Genomic DNA, 20,409 nt, shown 5'->3' with positions numbered 1-20,409 from the left:
AAGAGGAAAAAGTGGTTCAGACATAACCATTTTCAACCCCAATAACAGTATTTCTGGGTTTTTTTGTTTGTTTTTATATAATTATCTCATAGTTTGTCCAGTGCAAAATGCTTTCTTCAAAACAACTTTAAGTAGGTATTAATGAGACATGAAAGCCCAGTAGTTTGGGTCAGATGTGGAGTCAGAAGGATCTAGATTGCCCTCAGTACCTCATTCTTTTTTACTACTATTCCCCCCAACCTGCCTCCACCCAGCCTAATATCCTATCAATTGCTAAGTCTTACCTCTGGAGCATCTTTTCCCCTTCTCAGCCCCCTTCCTCCCACTGACAAAGCTTGACTGCTATTACCTCATGCCTGGACTATTGCAATAATCTGATGACTTGTCTCTGCCTCAAGTATCTCTCCACTCCAATCCACTCTCCGTTTAGCTGACAAATCGGTCTTCTAAAAGTACAAGTCTGACCACTCCCCCTTTCTCCTCCCCCTACCCCCATTCAATAAACTCCAGTGGCTTCCTATTGCTTCCAGGATCAAATATAAAATCCTTTTGTTTTTAATGCCCTCCACAACCTGGCTCCTTCCTCAGTTCCCAGTCTTCTTACCATTACTTGCCCTCCCCCATCCCCCACCTCCCACCATAGTCTATGATCCGGTGACAGAAGTGTTCCTTTCACCATAAACTCCATCTCTGACTGTGGGCATTTTCACTAATTGTCCCCCATGCCTGGAACTATCTCTCTTTTCAGTTCTACCTCTTGGCTACCCAGGTTTCCTTCAAGGATCAGCTACAGTCCCATCTTCTGTAAGAAGCTTTTCCCAATCCTCCTTAATCTTAGTACCTTTCTTTTCTGAGATGATCCTCAATTTACCCTGTATGTATCTTGTTTGTACATAGCCTGTTTATTTCATATTGTCTCCTCCCCTAGATTGTGAGCTCATTGAGACCAGAGACTGGTTTGTTTGCCTTTCTTTGTATCCCTAGCACCTAGCACAGCACCTAACATACAGTAGGCACTTAATAAATGATTTGTCTTTACAGCACCTCAGTTTACTCAACTGTAAAATGCATATAATTAGACACTACTTATCTCACAGGACTGTTGTCCTGTGGTTTGGTTTTTGGAGATTATAATAGCAATGCTAATTAATAAGGTTATTTTTACCTGGAGGTAGCTTACTAGCCTACTAGGGAAGACTTAGTAATCCTAGTCGATAACATATTTGACACGAGGCAATGGTTATTTGGTTGGTTGGTGTCCTTTGTTCTCCAAGAGGACCAAAATGCCATCACTATGTTAGAGTCAAGTTACAATGTGTCCCACTGTGACTGATCAGACCAATAGGAGTTGGGAATGCTCTCCCACAGGTCTGGCACGAATAGCCCATGTGAACTTTTGGGGTGCATTCTCTAAATCTGCTCCTCTGGAGTTTCTTTTGAGGTACTTCACTTCTGCTTTGCTCAAAGAGCACAGCGCCTTATCTGATGTGGGCACGCCATGCTGGGTGGTCCTGTGCCATCCTCCCATGTCACACAATCAATTCCAAAGTTCTTAAGAGAGATCTTGAGAGTGTCTTTCTATCACCTTTTCAGACCACCATGTGAGCGCTTGCCCTGTGTGAGTTTCTCCATAAAATAGTATTTTTGGCAAGCTCTTGTTTTTGGCATTGGAAAGTGGAGAGAGTGCTTAGAATTTGAGTAAGAATAACAATAATAATAAGTGACCTTGGACAAGTCACCTCTGCTCTTGAGGATAATAATATTTGCACTCCCTACTACACTGAGTCGCTGTAAGGAAAGTGTTTTGTTGGATTTCACTTAGCAGTAGAAGTACTAACAGCTAGCATTTTTTATATGGGCAATACTGGCCCTTGTTACCAGGGGGCGCCAGGAACCTAGGCTCTTCTGCCCCTCCGGTCCTGTCCAGTGCAGTCACAGGGCGGAGGGTCAGGGAGAAGGCGGGGAGCAAGGGTTCTCTCTTCTCCTCTCCCCTCCTCTCCCCTCCTCCCCTCTCCTCTCCTGTGCAGTCAGCCGCGGTTAAGCAGCTCCAGCGGCAGCATGACGGTGGGCGCCAGGCTCCGAGGGAAGGTGGAGGGCAGATACCTTCGCAGGTTCCCGAGGCGGCAGCAAGAGGAGGAGGAGGTCTATATCCTGCAGCACCCGCAATTAGAAGAGGAGGAAGAAGGAGAGGAGACTGAGGGGCAAGAATTGCCTCTGCAGCGCCCGGGGCCCCAGGGTAAGGCGAGGGAGGAGAAGGCACCCCACTCCAAGAAAGTGCACTTTGCCTTTTTGCCGGCGAGTTACGAGCCCCTGGAGGAGCAGACAGCCGGAGAAAAGCCCAAAAAGAAATATCGGAAGAAGCTCAAGAAATATGGCAAGGTATGGTGTAAGGTGGGGTGCGGGAGGGGAAGACGGGGATCAGAGTTGCCGAAGTCCCTGGAGCTGGTGAGAAAAGGGACGGCTCTGTCTGTTCTTGTCCTCTGACAGCTGAACTATTAGAGAAGGGGGGCTTCTAGATCTCAGATTTCCAGCACAGAGGGTCTTCTCTCAGCATCCTTTCGCTCCAACTCTTGTGCTTGAGGCGCGTTCCTTACTCATCTCCCTGGCACAAAGCTTGCGCAGGGTGTGAGGCCTGGGGAAGAGGTGGCAGGTGCCCTTACCGCAGTCTAGAAATGGCCCTCTCGGCCTAGGATACCCCGAAAAATTCACGAGTCAATACTCCAGCTTCCCAACACACCCAACCTCGTCTCTGTTTGGGCAAAGAACACTTGAGAAAACTATTAGATCGTCTGGTATAACATAGTAAGTGCCTAATAAATGCATGTTGTCTGGCTCATTTGAGGAGCGAGCTGTGCAAATTTTAGGACGGGTCAACTTGCCCCAGTGCTTTTCATTTACACATGACTGAAGTGAGGCATAGGACGGTGGGGTAACTTGCCCAGGCTTTCACTGAGAATTAGAATTAGTTGCAGAGCTGTAACTAGAACTCAGATCATCAGCTTTTTCCATTACAAAAGCGCCACCTGGTTTTCTCTGGGTCTAACAGATTTCTGCCATAGGAAAGATTTCTCCTTGATCCCTTTTTGATTTCTCTAGGCTTCTGGGGCAGCTCTAATGGAAATATTGCTGAATTTTGAGTTTGTATTCCAGCTTTGATACTTTCTGGCGTGTGATCCTAGTAAATTCATTTAATCTCCAGTGCCTCAGTTACCTCATCTGTGAAATAGAAATAATGCCTTCACTAACTACCTTAAAAGATTGTCTTTGGGAAAACATTTTTTAAGTACTCAAATGTTATATATTGTGGGTTGTTATGAAGCCCATTCACTGTTTTTTCTTGTAGTTGGTTATCTAGTTTAAATCATCTAGTTTGTGTGTTCATCCTTTGACCATTGCTACTTTGGAGGGAATAACATCTTCTGTCCTATAGTTTTGCTCACAATCCCTGTAATTTTGAGTGGGACGCATAGGTTAGCAGATTGTCCCACAGTGATTCTGAGTAGTAGTAGATTGCCTAGGCTAAAGGCTCTTCCTTTCTCCTCCACCATTCCCTATCCAGCTCAAGCTCATCCCTCTGCTGTCCCTCTATCACATTCTACTCTTCCATTGAGCCCTTCGGTATTCCCTTCTATTTTTAACAAACTACCCTTTGTATTATTCTTTTAGCTTCCTGCCAGAAATTTAATTAAAATTTAATTTTTTGGCATTCTTATTGTTTCATCACAATAGAATTGTAGAGCACCTTAAGGCTGGAATTATTTGATTTTGGTCTTGTATACCTAGTCTGGTACAAACTAGGTGTTTAATAAATGCTTGTTGAATTGAATTGAAACAAAATTTTCCACAGAAGCAAAGCTTGGCCTCGATTGTGGTTTTTCAATTTTTTTTTTAAATCCGTAGTTCTGTCAAAATGCCTGGAAGATGGAGAACAGTTTCTCTCACACATGATGATGATGTTTCTTTTTTAAGTCATGTCCAATTCTTTGTGACCCCATTTGGGGGTTTCTTGGCAAAGATACTAGTATGATTTGCAATTTCCTTTTCTAGCTCATTTTACAATTGAGGAAATTGAAGCACTCAGGATTAAGTGACTTGCCCAGGATCACATAGCTAGTACACATTTGAGACTGATTTGATCTCAGGAAGATGAGTCTTCCTCACTCCAGGCCCTGAACTCTATCCACTGCACACCTAGCTTCCTCTTCTGATACACAGTAGGTGGGTAATAAATGTTGATTGATTGGATTATTTGAAATTAGCAGGTAAATTAGTTTTGCTCTGCCTCCCTCCCTTCTTCCCTACTCTTCAGTCTTATACACTACCCCAGTCTCATTGGCAAAAATACTTTATTACTTTCAAGAAAGTGTGATGTCATTGGTGTGGATGCTGCAGTCACTTGGGAAATGGCAAGAAGCCTCTTCTAAGGCAGTCTTCAGGGGCTGTTCTGGCCAAAAAAGCTGGTCCTCATTATATACAGTCTATGAAACTGCCGAGGATCAGAGGATCATAGAACTCTAAAGCTGGAAGGGACCTTGTGGACCATCTAATCCAACCCCTTCCTTTGAAAATTGAGGAAACTGAAGACTAGAATGATCAAGTGAATTGACCATGGTCACACACACAGCAGACATCAAAGGGAAGATGTGAACTGAGGTCCTCCAACTTCAGAGGCACTTCAGGAAATCTAACCTTCTACCAGACTCCTAAAGTCCCACTTTCTGCAAGAAGCCTTAATCTTCATGCCATCCTTCTGACAGTACCCCCAGTTCATCCAATATTTATCTTGTTTATACATAGTTGTTTCTTGTTGTTTGTTGTTTCCCCCATTAACTGGTAAACTCCTGGAGGGCAGCAACTGTTTGTTTATTTAGTTGGTTTTGCCTTTCTTTCTGTCTCCAGCAGCATGGTGCCTGGTACGTAGTAAGTGCTTAATAAATGCTTGTTGACTGCCCCGACTATTCTAAAGCTTATATTCTATTAGAATAGCCTTGGAGAACCCAGCGCCAACCTCCACACCATTATGAAACCTTAGCAGTAGGACTTTGTCTTCTTTGGAGATAGCATTTCCCCCCAAACTTCCCTCCATTATTTGCAGATATTTCCAGGGGCAGGTAATTCAACAAATAATACATAAAATATCATACTTGTCAACCCTCTTCCAATGTGACCAGCAGGCATGGTTTGTTTGCTTTAGGTTGGGGGATGGAGGAGGGAGATCAGAGGGGAAGAAATTTCAAGAACTGTGAAAGCAAGGGAAGCAAGAGGAAAGGCTAAGATGGTTAAAAATGTAAGTTTCATGCGGTTTCATGCCTAACAGACAGGAACCAAGATTTTTCGCTAACCGGGGCCGCAGCCTCATGTATACCAATCCTTGTAAGCTTCTAATTCTTTGCTATTGTGGGCATGCTGCTCAACCTTTCTGAGCCTCAGTACCAAGTCCAAGGAGTTTCTTCCCAGGTAAAGATAGTGTTTATTGGTTTTCATGGTTCCATTGCACTCAACAGAGGAGACAACTTCTTTTGATGTTAGGATTTAGATTAAGGCTGGGATTTCCAACTTGTTCAGTGTCAGGACTCTAAGTTAAAAAAAAAGTGATAAAGCAACAAGCTCTGTATCCTACACCTTTCCTGTTGTTGCATGCCATTCTTTTTTTTTTTAAAGTAAAAGTAATCCAATCTCATTTTTTCATTACCTTAACAATACTCCTTAATTAATTAAGGAAAATTTAATCTATCCTAGTGTTAAAAAGAATTAGAACTGGGAACTCATTCATGGCAAGTCAGAAGGGTAGGAAAAGGGAGCAAGCATTTATTAAGCCTCTACTATATGTGAGACTGGGCCATTGCCAGTCATGTTGACTTAATGTCTTGCCAGTGAACTCCGATGACTCTGGAGGAGAGAATGAGGCTGATGACTTTGCACAGCCCTGCCTCACTTAAATCCAATTCACTTGCAAGTCAAGACATCACCCTCCTGATGTCATTGGTCCTCTTTGAGAATGAAGGACGGACACTATGTCAGGCACTGTACTAAGCACTTTACTAAATCTCACTTGATCATAACATCCAAGACCATAGATTTAGAGCTGGAAGGGACTTTAAAGGGCATCTAATCCAACTCCCTCATTTTACAGAGGAGGAAATAGTGGTGAGGTAGCTTGTGCTAAGGTCACAAAGATTGCAAATGGCGGTACTGTGATAGTACTACTAATAGTTCACATTTATACAATATGGTGGAAGGAGAGTTTGCCTCAAAGCCTGGGAAACTTAGGTTGAAGTTCTTCCTCTGACACATACTGAATTTATGACCCTGGGCAAAGTCCCAGTTCTCTAGGGCAATTCTTCTAAGACTCTAAGTTTTGAAGAAGACTCTATCGCACATTGGCAGAGGGAATTTTCCCATCTAGGAGTTCTCTATGAAATCATAGGTCCAGTCACTATTCCTAAAGTTTACAATTTAGTCTTAATCCTTGATCCTAAAGCTTTGTCATTAAAACATTAACTGATAATGATGAGGTGGGATAGAGATGGATCAGGGGATGGAGAGCCCAGGAAAACCTGAGCTCAAATCCAACCTTAGACACTTATTTGCTGTGTTATCCTGGACAAGTCACTTCTGTTTGCCTTGTTTCTTTAACTGTAAAATGTAGACAATAGTGTCTATCCTTAGGGTTGTTGTGAAGATCAAATGAGATCATATTTATAAAGTGCTTAGCACAGTGCCTGACACTTAATAAATTCTTCTTTCCCTCCCCTTCTTTTCTGATATAGCACTTTCAAGTTTACAAAGTACTTTACCAAGGCTAAGATTAAATTACTTGCCTATGGAAAAAAAATTTACTATGGACACACAGTAAAGAAGAGCCTCATTCAAAATTTGAACCCAGATCTTCTCGACTCCAAGTACAAGTTAGATAAAAGTTTAGATAGTATCATCTCTTTCAGAAACTGAGGCCTAGGGAAGTTGTGATTTGTCCAGTTATCATGAAGCTTGTTGTTGTTCAGTTGGGTCCAACTCTTCCTGACCTAGAATGGGTTGCCATTTCCTTCTTCAGTAGATTAAGGCAAACAGAGATTAAGTGACTTGCCCAGGGCACACAGCTAGTCAGTTTTGAACTCAGGTCTTCATGACTCCATGTCCAGCATGATCTATCCACTGAGCCACCTACTTGCCTCCATTGTGAAACTAGTAAGTAATAAATAAGTCAGAACTTGATCCTACGTCTTCTGACTACAAGGCCAGAAATCTGTCTGCTATACTGCATTCAGTGCCTATCATGGGAAAGCTGGTTTTTTTTTTTTAATCCAACAAACATTTTTTAATCAACTTTTAGTGATTCAGAATATAAGAAGTAAAATTTTCAACTTCTTCAATTGTTCTTATTAACTTCAACAAGTGTGTTAATGAAACAGTGAATACAGATAAACCTCCCCACTCATTGGACGAAGTTGGGGTGTTCACCTTGTTTCTCCTCTCTTTTTCTACAAGAGAAATGTCATGTCTTTCATACTATAGTGATAAAGTTTCCTTTACCACTCTCTACATATAAGAAGCCTTCTTCCTCCTGAGTAGATAGATGGAGTGAGCACTTAGTAAGCATTTACTCAGCACTATACTAAGCATTGGAGACACAAATACAAGCCAAAAAAAAGATAATTTCTCTCCTGCAGTGGCATACGTTCCAATGGAAGAAGCCAACATGTAAAAGGGAGCTGAAAAACGGAGGGGAGTGTTGGTACAGAGGGGGGAAACCCATCTCGTGGAGGCATCTTCAGGGGAGAAGGCTGTTGGTGAGGAGGTAGAAGAGGCTGGCAAGTCAGGAGCAGAACTGGGTTTAATGTAGACATCCCAGTCAATATCTAATCCATACAATCCTGTTGCTTTCAGAAACATCATCATTTCACCTTTTTGGTACAGCTATGTTAGCTGTACATGATTCTTATCAACTGTGTGCCATCCAATCTAGAAGGAAATAGGGTCTTAAAAGCCAAGCTTGCCAATTTGGGAAGATAGGAGTGGGTCATAGGCTCAGAGATCACAGATTGAAAGCTCGAAAGGATCATTTAGTCCAACTACTTCATTTTACATGAGGAAACTGAGGCCCAGTGGGATTACGTGATTTGCCTAAGATTATGTAGGTAGTAAGGGACAGAGTGCCAGGAAAACTCAGGTCCTCAGTCTTCAAATCCATCAGTTTTTCCAGTATGTCACACTGTCCCCCCGGGTAGAGATTACTTTTGCATAGTAATGTTGGGCCTACAAATGTGAGGTATTCTAATTGCTCTAAGATTTTGTTTTCTTATTACTTGAGTCAAACTAGTGAAGGGAAATTTACTAGAAAAAAGCCTGGCTTTTAAAAACAATTCACTAAAACACAGGAAGGAAGGATAATAACTTATCATCAATCAGATTTTAAGTTTATATACAAGTCTCTTCTTGCTGCTATTTAAAGAAAATAAATGTGGTTGACAATTGCTGTAGTACTTGAGCTCTGGCAATGAAAAATCTTTGTGAGTTTGACAAATGAGCCAAAATAAGTGAGTAAGTCCTTGCATTGCCCTCCCTAGTCAACATTGCCCATCTCCCCTACCCCACTTATTCTACCCTATGCTGCAATGATGAAAAGTGATAGATTTCAATTAAAGTCAACAATCATGTATTAAATATGGACTATGTTCCAGACATTGCAAGACAGTGGGGATAAAAAAAAAGAAATGAAAAGAGAGGTGGACTTTAATTGCACAAATACTTACTAAGTGCCTACTATGTACTAAGTACCAGGATATAAAGAACAAATGAAAAGCAGCGTCTCCCCTAAGGAGTTCACCTTCCACTAGGGGGTGGGGGTTGTTGTGTTCAGTCTGTTTTTCAGTCATGTACTACTCCTTGTGACCTTATTTGGGATTTTCTTGGCAAAGATACTGGAGTGGTTTGTCATTACCTTCTTCAGCTCATTTTACAGATGAGGAAATGAAACAAACTGGGTTAAGTGACTTGCCCAGGGTCACACAGCTAATAAGCAACTGAGGCCAGATTTAAATTCAGGAAGACAAGTGTTTCTGACTCCAGGCCCGGCATTCTATCCACTGTGCTACTAGCTGCCCCTCAGTGTCTACTGAGGGGGACAAACAGCTAATAAATTGATATAAGATTGCCTGAGGAACTGAGGATCACCCCCAGCTAGCCAAAAGGGAGATCAGAAAAGGTGTCCCATGGGAGGTTGGCAGATGAGCAGAAGGCAGCTAAGTCTGGAATCAGGAAGACCTGAGTTCAAATATGACCTCAGACACTTGCTAGCTGTGTGACCCTAGACAAGTCACTTAACTCCTGTTTGCCTCAGTTTCCTCATCTGTAAAATGGGGATAATAATAGATCCTACCTTCCAGAGTTGTTGTGAAGATCAAATGAAATAAGAAATGGCCAGAAAACAGGTCTTGTCTAAAACAGGAAAGATTATTTAAGAATCACTGGTCTCTCTGAAAACCAGGATAAAACAAAAAGTCTGGATATCCTATTTTGAGAAAATTGCCTAGAACTACTGAAACCAGAGGGCAAATTGAAAATAGACAAAATCTAAATATCATCATCTGAAAGAAGTTCCAAATTATATGATCACTAAATTCTAGAGCTTCCAGGTCAAAGAAAAACTGCTGTGGGCTGTTAGATCTAGAGATCAGGTATCAAGGATCTACAGTCAGGATCACACAAGATTATTCAATAAACATTAGAAAGGAAAAGAAAACTTGAAACATGGTATACCAAAAAGAAAATTACAACCAAGAATAACTTTATTTTGCAAAGCTAATCATCATCATCATCATAGTTATATAATGTTTTAAAATTTTCATAGCACGTTAAATATATTGTCACATTTTGCTCTCACAACAATCCTGGGAGGTAAGTGCTATTATTATTTTCATTTTACAGATTAGAAAACTGAGATAGAAGCACTCTCAACCTTGCCACCTAGCCACCAATTCTATGTAATTGACCTATTTCTATAGGGAGAAAAATAGACCTTTAATAGAATCAATGCCTTCTAACTATTCCTATTGAGAAATACAGAGCTTGGTGGCATGTTCAAAGTGCAAGTTCAGAAGATAAGAGAAACTTAGAAGATAAATAAGTTTTTTTTTAAGTAAATAAGTTTGAGCAACTTGAAAGGTCTAAAATAATGATCAAATATTTGTGAGTTTGACAAATGAGTCAAAATAGATGAATAAATAAATATTTCCTAAAAGCAAAGAAACTACATTATGTTTAAATAATAGAATAATATGAATGTTAAATATGCATGGAATGGCATACTATCTAACTACTTAAAGGAAAGCTAATTGATCTACAATAAGAAATAGCTATAAATGGAGGAAGAGAACCTCTGTCTTTTTTAGGGATAGATATAATACCACAGCTCTCAAAGGCTTATGTGGAAAAGTATTGAGAATTTTATATCTATGCTCAGATACTTATATCCAATGCCCCAATATTCCATTTACCAAGAGCTTGGCCAAGTCAGTTAATCTCTGTAGGTCTCTGTTTCTTCACATTTCAGGGTGTTAGATTATATGACTTATAAGGTCCCTTTCTGCTCTAAATCTGTGATACTACTTAATAACTGTGAATCTTTGGTCAAATCAGTTAATTTCTTTGGATCTCATTTTATCAATAAAACAAGGGGATTGGATTAAGTAACCTCTAAGACTTCTTCCAGTTCTAACTCTTATGATATTTTGATAAATTCTCTCTCCCTTCCCTTAGGCCAGCATCTGACCTCTATAATCATGGCGACATTTATATAAGGCTTTAAGGTTCATGAAGCCCTTTACATATTTAATTTGTTTGATTCTCACAACTCTGTGAGGTTAATACTATGATCATACCCCTTTTACAGATGAGAAAAGGAGGTCCATGCACTTTTGTAAGCTAATCACTTTTGTAAGCAAGACCTGAACTGAAGCCTCCCAGACCCTGGCTCCAGAGCTCTGTCTACTACACCACACTGCCTCTATAGAGCAGACCTCTATAACCTCTGAGTATTGGTAAATTTCAATTTGATCCATTTAGAGAGTAAATTTAAAATTTAAAATTCTCCTTATATCACCAGCTCATCAGGTTCATCAGAATAAGGCTTTGTCTAATAATGAATGAATAAATTCAAAAAGCATTTATCAAATTCTTACCATGTACGATGTATTGTGCACTGTGAGACTACAAAGAGAAAAAGGGAGATGGTCCATGCTCTCAAGAGGCTCATATTCTAAAAGAGGAGACAACATATATAGAAAGTTTGAGTTGCAAGTCAGGTAGAAAGGTTTCATGATCCTTAGGGTGTAGCCACAAAGCAGAAGGTAATGTTTCTTCCTTGTCATCAGCATCATCATCATTTTCATTAAACTTTATGTTATAATTATAATTATACAGGGCAACCCAGAAGTCTTAATACAGTTTTAAGCTTTAGTACCTTAAAATCTCACTAAGAATTTCCAAGTGCCCTGTATAACTAATTATATGTTGCATTTCCATGGTTGCTGTTCAGTACTTAATAAATGCGCGTTGAATGTCACAGAACATTTGGTAACTGCTCCTTAACCTCCCTAGAACAAGCCCTATGTGGAAAATGAGTTTCATTTTCTGTCTGCTGTTTAATAATATCCAGTTCAGGGTAAGAAAAGAAAGACAAGAGTACAAGCATAAAAGAGGAAGTCTTTCCCTGGCTGTTCTTTTGAAAACTAAGTTTACCACTGATGGGCTTGGGGAAGCCAGGGACTAAAGTAGAGGTGTCCAGATTTTAATTAAATGAAGCAATTAAGTGGAAGGAGAATATGAACAAACTAGAGCCCCTGAGTAGCAGCTTTGGTGAAGTAGAAAGACCACTGGACTTTCAGCCAGAAGACTGAGGATCTTGTCCAGGTGCCATCACTTACTATTTATGTGATATTGGGCAATTCTGAGTCTCAGATTTTTCATTGGTAAAATGAAAATAATGTCTATAGCACCTCTAGGCAGGCAGCATGGTGAAGTGGAAAGAATACTGGCCTTGGAAAGAGACTCTCTACCCATGTGACTCTGCCCCTAAGTTAAATCTATGGTCCTATGACCTGCCTCACAGGATTAAAATCAAAAGTCTTCCTCATTTTGTGTGTTTTGGAGTAGTGGTGGTGGAGAAATAATATAGTTCCCTCATTTAGAGCTGTTTCCCTTTTTGAAATAGAATGGGTGAAGTCCCAACATAAGGGGGTTAACTGGTTATTTATCAACTAGCAAGAAACAGAAATTACCTTTTTCTCTCTGACTCTTCTGTTTGTACCCAGATTGCACCAGGCTGAGGAAGACCCTGAATCTCTCTATACTATTGGTTCTGGTGGTAGCTTTCCTCCATGAGCACCAGATTTCCCCACAACTGTGGTTAAGGAGACAGTGGATTTCCTAGACTTTCATTTCTGTAATTCCACTCAAATGGTAATCAGTGTAACAGAGGAAAGGGCAGTTGAATTTAATTACCATTTCTACTGAGAAGTCAAGAACTGCAGCCTCAGAAAAAGAAACAAATTCCAGTTAACCCCCAACAGCTAAAGCCTCCTCCGTGGACTTCTGTAACTAAACACAGAATCTGAACTTCAGAAAAAGCTCATGTCCGGAGGAAACTAGCAGGTGATTTCCCCCCTCTAAATGGGTTTGTTAGCTTGATAATGATTATTTGTCTTTTATGGCTTTTTAAAAAATATGGCATTTGTTTTCTTAGATGGAAGAAATGGCTTCTTGGTGTATTTTTTAGTCTGGGACTTTTTATATCAGTTGTGGGTCCTCTCTGGTAGTTTAGGAGGCCAAATTCAGGCCAAGCCCATCCTTTTCTCATGGTCTCCTGCCTCATGGCTGCTGACTCAGAACTTAAAGTTGGAAGGAACCTCTATAGAATCCGTAACATAACTGAAAGAAATCCTTATATAATGTACTTCCTTTTAAAAAAAATATTATTTTACCCCAGGTACGTGTAAAGACAAATTTTTAGCATTCATTTAGAAAAAAAAAAATTTGAGTTCCAAATTTTCTTTCTCCTTCTCTCACCTCCTTCCTCCCCAAGACAGTAAACAATTTGATATAGGTTATACATTATAATATACTTTCAGAATAAAAATAACACCTGGCAATTTTTTTTTCTTCCCAAGGCTGTTTAAAGCCATTTTTGTGGAGATAAGCTTTTTCTTGCCTTTTTTTTTTTTTTTGTTGGTGAGGCAATTGAAGTTAAATGACTTGCCCAGAGTCACAGGGCTAGTGAGTGTTATATGTCTGAAGCCAGATTTGAACTCAGGTCCTCCTAAATCCACGGCCAGTGCTCTCTCCACTGCACCACCTAGCTGCTCCTTTCTTGCCTTTTCTTTTCCCACAATATCAGAGCAGCTTTCAAATTGTACCTGAGGGGGAGGGAGCCTCCAAATCCTGCTGAATTCATTGGGGGCAAGGACCCCCCTCCCCTTCTGTCCCAATATTCCATCATGCTTCCATAGAATATATCATTTTCCTCATATATGTGAAGCCCATTCTGGCCCTCTAAGTCAAGTTTTTGACCATTTGTGCTGGAAAACTGCATTCTAATCATTCCTAGTTTGGGGAGAATTCCTTCCTATTTATTTGATTAATTTCTCTCTCCAAGGTCCTTGTGAATAGAAATAATATTGTGTTTCACCTTTCCCCTCCCAAAAAAGAATTAGCTGACAGCCTTGCCTACTGTCTACCCACTCTGCTCCCAACACATACACAAATTCTATTCCCAGGAAATCAGTAATGATGAGAGTGAATTTCTCTCACTTTGATCCAAAAACTGAAAAGCTATTCTCTCTGGATGGCATTGAGATAAATTTTGGCAGATAGATATTTTACATGTCTTTATTCTACGTATCTCAAAGCTGTGTTTTGACATCGCTCCAATAAATGAGTTATTTTAGTGGTATTTTTGGTAGTGGCAAAGATGAAATGATAAATCCTTCTTAAGAGATAATAAGCCAAGAATATAGATGACATGTCACAAAACAAAATTTAAGGAAATAAATATAAGCCATCTTTGATTTTAGTAGCTCAACATTAAAAAGGATTTCTCTCTGCTTTTCTTTATATTTTAAAAAATTGTTGGGGCAGCTACATGGTGCAGTGGATAGAGCATCAGCCCTGTATTCAGGAGAATCTGAATTCAAATCCGGCCTCAGACACTTGACACTTACTAGCTTGGGTGATCCTGGGCAAGTCACTTAATCCCGATTGCCTTACCAAAAAAAAATTATAAATAAATTTAAAAATTATTTTGTTGCTTCACGCGTAAGATGTCTCCTTTTAGCTTTGCAAGATCATTCCAAAACTGTATCCCTCCATACCATTTTCCTCCTCTACCCTACCTTTACTTGTGGTTGTTAGTCATTTCAGTCATGCTTACTCAATGTGGATTACTTTTAAAAAATGAGTTGGGATGTGACTCGATAACAGTGGGATCACCAAAACTTGGGGGAGGGAGAGAGAAAGGGAAGAAAACAACCCCAAACCCTGAATTCTTAAGTCACTTTTACCTTAAATAGAATTCAATCAATGTAGAGTTTATGTACGGAAAATATTTATCCTCCGTGGACCCTGAAATTTCCTGGCATTACAAATATGCATGTTTATAAAAAGGAATGTTTAAGTAGGGTTCTGCGTTACGCACACTCATACATGTCACACCCTAGGCCTACCTTTCCTTCCTGGTTCTGGCTCTTGGTTCATTTTTAATGATAAGAAGCTACTAAACTCTTTCCATTTTCATCCTTGAACACCCTTAAATTGACTCCATTTACTCAATCTCGCCAAGCACTTTTTGTCAAGCTTGTCCTCAGGTCAGGTCAACAAGTATTTTATGAAGCGCTTCTATGTGAAGGTCTGGGCAGCTGGGTGGCATAGGGGATAGAGCACTGAACTAAGAATCGGGAAGGTTCATCCTGAGTTCAAATCTGGCCTCAGACACTTCTAGCTGTGTGACCCTGGACAAGTCACTTGACCCTGTTTACCTCAGTTTCCTCATCTGTAAAGTGAGCTGGAGAAGGAAATGGCAAAACTACTCCAGTATGTTTGCCAAGAAAACCCCAAGTGGGGTCACAAAGAGTAGGACTGATTGAACAACAACAGGTAGGTCTAACAGAATGTGTATCTGGGACTGGGGCTCATGAGACTCCATTGAGATATGGATGCAAAACACTTTACAGACCTTAAAGTTCTATAGAAATACCAATTATTACTGTTATCAGTCTTCACCATTAGCCTGCTGTGATCAGGCCTGCATTCTGGTCTTGATTTCCTTTCCTGAGCCTTCTCCTGCCCTCTAGCAATGTTTATAGAGTAATACCGGGGTGTGCTAGTAAAAGCTTAACATGGCAGGGAGGGAGTATACAGACACAGTTTTAAGTTTTAATCTGCATTACTGTCACTTTCCTAAGTCTAGTCAATCAACAAAACAATACTGCAAGCCCTGATCTGTGGTATTTGCTGATTCCTAAGGTGTAAATAAATGCTCACAATGGAAGTTTAACAATTAACTGGCAAGCTGCAGGTTCCAGCTGGCTTCAGCACACCCCTGTCTGGGACACACAGTATAGATATATAATGAGCTATGCCTAGAGTTTATAAAGAAGAAAAAAGTGGGCTGGATTGGATTACTTTTGGAAAATTCAAAGTACTTTTACTGACCCAAGCTTCCATAATAGCAAAGGCTCGTTTTTTCAATTCAAACATTTTATCTCCGTTGAGACGTAGAACACCAGTGCCTGGCCCATAGTAAACTCTTAATAAATGCTTGTTATTTATTAGACTTAGCAACTGAGACAAAAGGCAATGGAAAAATTGCATAGTGAATGTGAACAGGGTACGTGCTTCTGTGGGGTGGAACTATGAAGAAAAAACAGGAGTAAAGGATGTCATCAAAGAATTACAGGACAGAAAGAGATGGGCTGGCAACATAGTGAGAGCGAAGGATGATGGGATGGGTAGATCGATGGTCAGAGTGTTCCCCTGGTCTCCTCTCAGTGTCGTGGGAAAGTGAGGAGCCCCTCTGTCACACTGGGTTGTCACCAGTGGGGAACTTTGAGAGGATATGGATGAAAGTCACTCAGGATGGGCAGGTGTAGGTTGTGATCTGCATTGTTGGGGGAAACTTGGGAATTGATGAGATCATAGATCAGTCTGAATATATGAGAGAGAGATTAAGAAAGAAGGAAACTAATATTTATATCAGCACTTTATGGTTATGACAGGGCTTCGAAATGATTATAAGTGTCGTTACACCCATTTTATATATGTAGAAAAAGAAACTCAGAGGTCAAGTGACTAACCTAGTATCAGGCAGCCAGGCAACATTAACTAATTCCTCCCTGTTAAGTGAGTCCTTGTGACCCCATTTGGGGTTTGTTTGTTTGTTTGCAAAGATAATGGAGTGGCTTGCCATTTCCTTTTCTAGCTCATTTTACAAATGAGGATACTGAGGCAAATGGTCAAGTGACTTACCCAGAGTTACACAACTAGTAAATGTCTGAGGCTGGATTTGAACTCAGGTCCTCCTAACTCCAGGGATGGCATTCTATCCATTGCATCACTATTTTAAATACTGACTAATAATTTTTCTCTTTCTCTAAAAACAGAATGTTGGGAAAGTGATCACCAAAGGATGCCGGTACTTTGTCATTGGTTTGCAAGAACTTGCCACAGCTTACTCATCACCCTTTACAGCGTCAGCCACCGTCCTTTCCTTGGTTCGCTAAAAGAAGTCATGGAGGTCGTGTACTATGAGAGAACGTTGACCCTAGCACCCTGCGAAGAACACATCATGGGCTTTGACCCAGAAACTACTTGGGACTAGAGAGAAAAAACACTGACTTTTCTTGTGGAGGGGGATGAGAGGTGTTAATGAATCAGTCTCTTCCCTGCTTTCTGGTGCTTTTCATCTTTGGAGCGTCCTGCCGTCAATGGAATCCTGGTCAAAGGGAAGCACGTCCAATGAAATATAGGACCAAAAGGATGAGTTGAGGTTTCTCTTAGACAAGATTCTCAGTTATAGAAAAATTGGTTTGCTAAATCCTGAGTCTCTGGCTCAGTAGCCTGAAGGAGAGCCACAAGAAAGGCAGAATCCAAGAGGCTGAATTTAATAGGAAGGAGACTCTCAGTGAATTAAGATGGGGAGAAATTTTGACAGAGAATTGGATGCTTGGTGATCCTGAGTGAATCTCGAGTTGATAAACAACTTTTACCCAATACCTAGAATCCTGTTGTCGAAGAAATTCCTGGGCAATGCAATGCAAATGACCTCATTTTGAGGACAGACTTCTGCTGGTTTTTTTCTGTTGCCGAAAGCTTAGTTACCATTGTGAAAAAGAGTAGAAGGGGCCAATGAATTTTGAAGAATGAGATATCTTGAAAGCAGCATTCTTGAATTTGATATCATTCAAATTTAAGAATTGCCTATGATCAACTAAGTATCTCTTTGGCTTGGAAGGGCTAGTGGCATTGAATAAATGTATAAAGGTGAGATCAGTACAAAGCCTGGAGGTTTCAGGAAGGTCACTCGTTGTTTGACAGGCTCCTGGTTTAATCTGAAGGTCTGCCGGGGGTGTTTTGCCAGTCTAACCCAGCCAGTTTAAGGGTTGCCATACCTCTACTGGAACAGCTCCATTTGTTATCTGATTAGTGCAGATGAAATGCCCTACTGGGGATGCTAAATCTCCCTTTTACTATTCTTCCATCATTTCTACTGAGAGTCTCTTTGTTTTTACTCTCTATTGAAGATAGGAGAGTACACATGAAAGACTGAGCTAGTTTGGATTGGGAACAAGTTGGGGCTGGGTCAGGGCAGGACAGTTAAAACATGGGGATTCTGGCTTTCCATTATGGAAATGGTCCGAGTTGTAGAAAGTAACCAGGAAGTAGAGGAGAGACAGAGATAGAGAACGAATAGAAGAAGAGGGCAAAAGAGAGAAGAAAAATGAGAGATAATAGAGAAGTAAAAGAAAGTAATGAGATTGATGGGAAAAGGGAAGTTAGAAGTGAAGAGTTTGGCTTTATTATTAGTAACCAGAATTTAGAATCTTTGAAGTAAGGTAGCAGAAAAGTGATATTTCCAGATGGTTCTTAAAAAACAAAATCCAAATCCCCAAACCTGAATTGTGTATACACACAAACACTCAAAAGTTAGTACTTTAAAAAGCTGTGACTTTATTTTAGCTTGATTTTATCTATGTAATTGTTTTGGTATGGGAACACTATCTGATGGGCCTCACCCCTACCCAAGAATAGCCTATTGGCATCAATGGAACTAAAAATACACGAATGTTGCAAACTTTTTAAAAAAATGTCACCTATACCCAGGTGGGCCTCATGAACACCAGATGGAGGTCTCAACTTTCAGGTTTTTCTGATTAATTCTAGCTTAATGGCAACCTTAATGAGAGGAAGAAGTAGGTGAAAAAGAGGACAATGAGAAAGGAAAAGTTAGAAGGGGAGCTTGATTGCATTGTAGCCAGATTTTTCAAATTCTGAAGCATCGATATTAATATATTCATGTTTAAGACAAGCTGGGCCTGAATATCTATGGGCAACATGAAACCAACATTGAAGATGTTGCTAAATGATCAAGTTGTAGCCAAAATGATGAAAGGAAACCAGTGCAGGTTATTATTTTTCATACCAATAAGATAATTATAGAATTGCTATCAGTCTTGCTTCTTTCCAAGCTTATCTCTTTTCCTTTTTTTTTGTCTGTCAATGAAACTAGGTTTAGAGATATAGGTCAATCAATAACTTTTGAGCGTTTGGGAACAGAGAGCAAGATTATGTGTGGTGTCATTCACTGGTAATGACATTTTGTTGACAACTGCCATCTTCAAGCTGACAGAGGCTTCTGATAGGAGAGGACCCCAGACCCAAGTAGAATGGTTTATTTCTTGGGGGCACAAGGATGCCTTTTCCCTTTCCCTGATGTTTTTTGGGTGAAACTGTTTCTAAGAGAAGAAATGAATGAAGAAAGGTCAGGCATGATCTGACCCTGACAACTGTGAAGCCTGGTTAAGAATTAACTCAAATTGTGAAAGTCAAACTAACCCAGTTTTGTGCTCACATCGAGTTTCATTTGGAAAGATGAATTCCTGCAAGCTGTTGCTCTTCATTAACCACAATGATTTTTTTTTTGAGGCCAAAGCACTGATATTTTTTCCGTTCTTTGTTTCATTGGGATTAGCAAATTGAGTTATTGATGTCAGCATGCTCTTAGGTAATCCACTTTTCTATTTTTCTCCAACCACTGCTGATAAAACTTCTGGAAGTTTTTCCCTAGCTTTGTTCATGAAAGACACAAGGAAATTTGTTTCTTTTCTAATCCTACAATGTAAATAAAAGTTTGAATTTGTTTAATGAATGTGGGGGATTTTTTTTTTCCACTTTGTAGCTTCACTTGACCTTCATTGAGGTTCTAGGGCAGCTAGATGGTATAGTGGATAGAGTGCCAGGCCTGGAGTCAGAAAGACTCATCTTCCTGACTTCAAATCTGGTCTCAGACACTTACTGTGTCCTGGGTAAGTTACTCATCTCCGTTTGCCCCAGTTTCCTCATCTACAAAATGAGCTGAAGAATGAAATGGCAAACCACTCAGTATCTTTGTAAAAACAAAACAAAACCAAAGCAAATGGGTTCAAGAAAAGAGTGGGACACAACTGAAAAAATGGTTGAACAGCACCAAGGTCCTACTTTGATGGTGGCCTCAAAGGCTATACCAGAAAAGCCTAAGATCTGGCAAATCTTATGGCATTAGGAAAAGAATAATAGCAGCAAGTATTTATATAGCACTTTCAAGTTTATTTTTTAATTTTTTTTTCTTTAAATAACAAGCTCCTCTCCTTTATACATTCTTTACCCCCACCGGGAAAAAAGGGAAAAAAAAAACCTCTGCAACAACTATAAATAATCAAGCATATTTCCATATTGGTCATGTCCAAATGATGAGGATGGGATCTGAACTCCTAAAAGGAAAAGACCATGTCTTTGGGATCTGGACCTTAAAAAAGAAAATCCCTGGACTTTTCCCAAATCTCTGGTGTTTGTTTGAGGCTATAATCCACTCAACTGGCCTTTTCATTGTGACTATGCCCAATCTCCCAATTCTGTTCTAATGTACCCAATTGCCCCTGGCCACTTCCCACCCTTATTTCTATCTAGACTCCATTCTCCCTTGGCCAGGTGGTACAGGTCCCTGGTGTTCTGTTCACTCCAGCTTACTGGCCACTCCCATCCAGATCCTCCTTAGACCACCCCCTCTAGTTACCCCAGATTACTTGGCCACTCCTAGATCCCTCCCACAGTCTTTTTGTATATAAGATCCATCTTGTCTCCGTTAAGGTGCTCTGATTCTTA

General features: G+C 40.2%; 1 protein-coding gene across 1 annotated transcript; it reads left to right on the top strand.

Moving 5' to 3' along the window:
• The first annotated feature begins 1,945 nt into the window (after window positions 1–1,945).
• LOC114049385 (uncharacterized protein C1orf115-like) lies at window positions 1,946–19,417 on the top strand. Its single transcript, XM_027870662.1, has 2 exons — window positions 1,946–2,379; window positions 16,653–19,417. Exons 1-2 carry the CDS (start codon window positions 2,059–2,061, stop codon window positions 16,770–16,772), a joined length of 441 nt encoding a protein of 146 aa, XP_027726463.1. The 5' UTR covers window positions 1,946–2,058; the 3' UTR covers window positions 16,773–19,417.
• Window positions 19,418–20,409: the final 992 nt, after the last annotated feature.

This window comes from Vombatus ursinus, unplaced genomic scaffold, assembly GCF_900497805.2.
Source record: "Vombatus ursinus unplaced genomic scaffold, bare-nosed wombat genome assembly UNPS02014798.1, whole genome shotgun sequence".
In the NCBI taxonomy this organism is placed as follows: Eukaryota; Metazoa; Chordata; class Mammalia; order Diprotodontia; family Vombatidae; genus Vombatus; species Vombatus ursinus.
The sequence above is the reverse complement of the archived record's forward strand: the minus strand, read 5'-3'. Positions and strand labels throughout refer to the sequence as shown.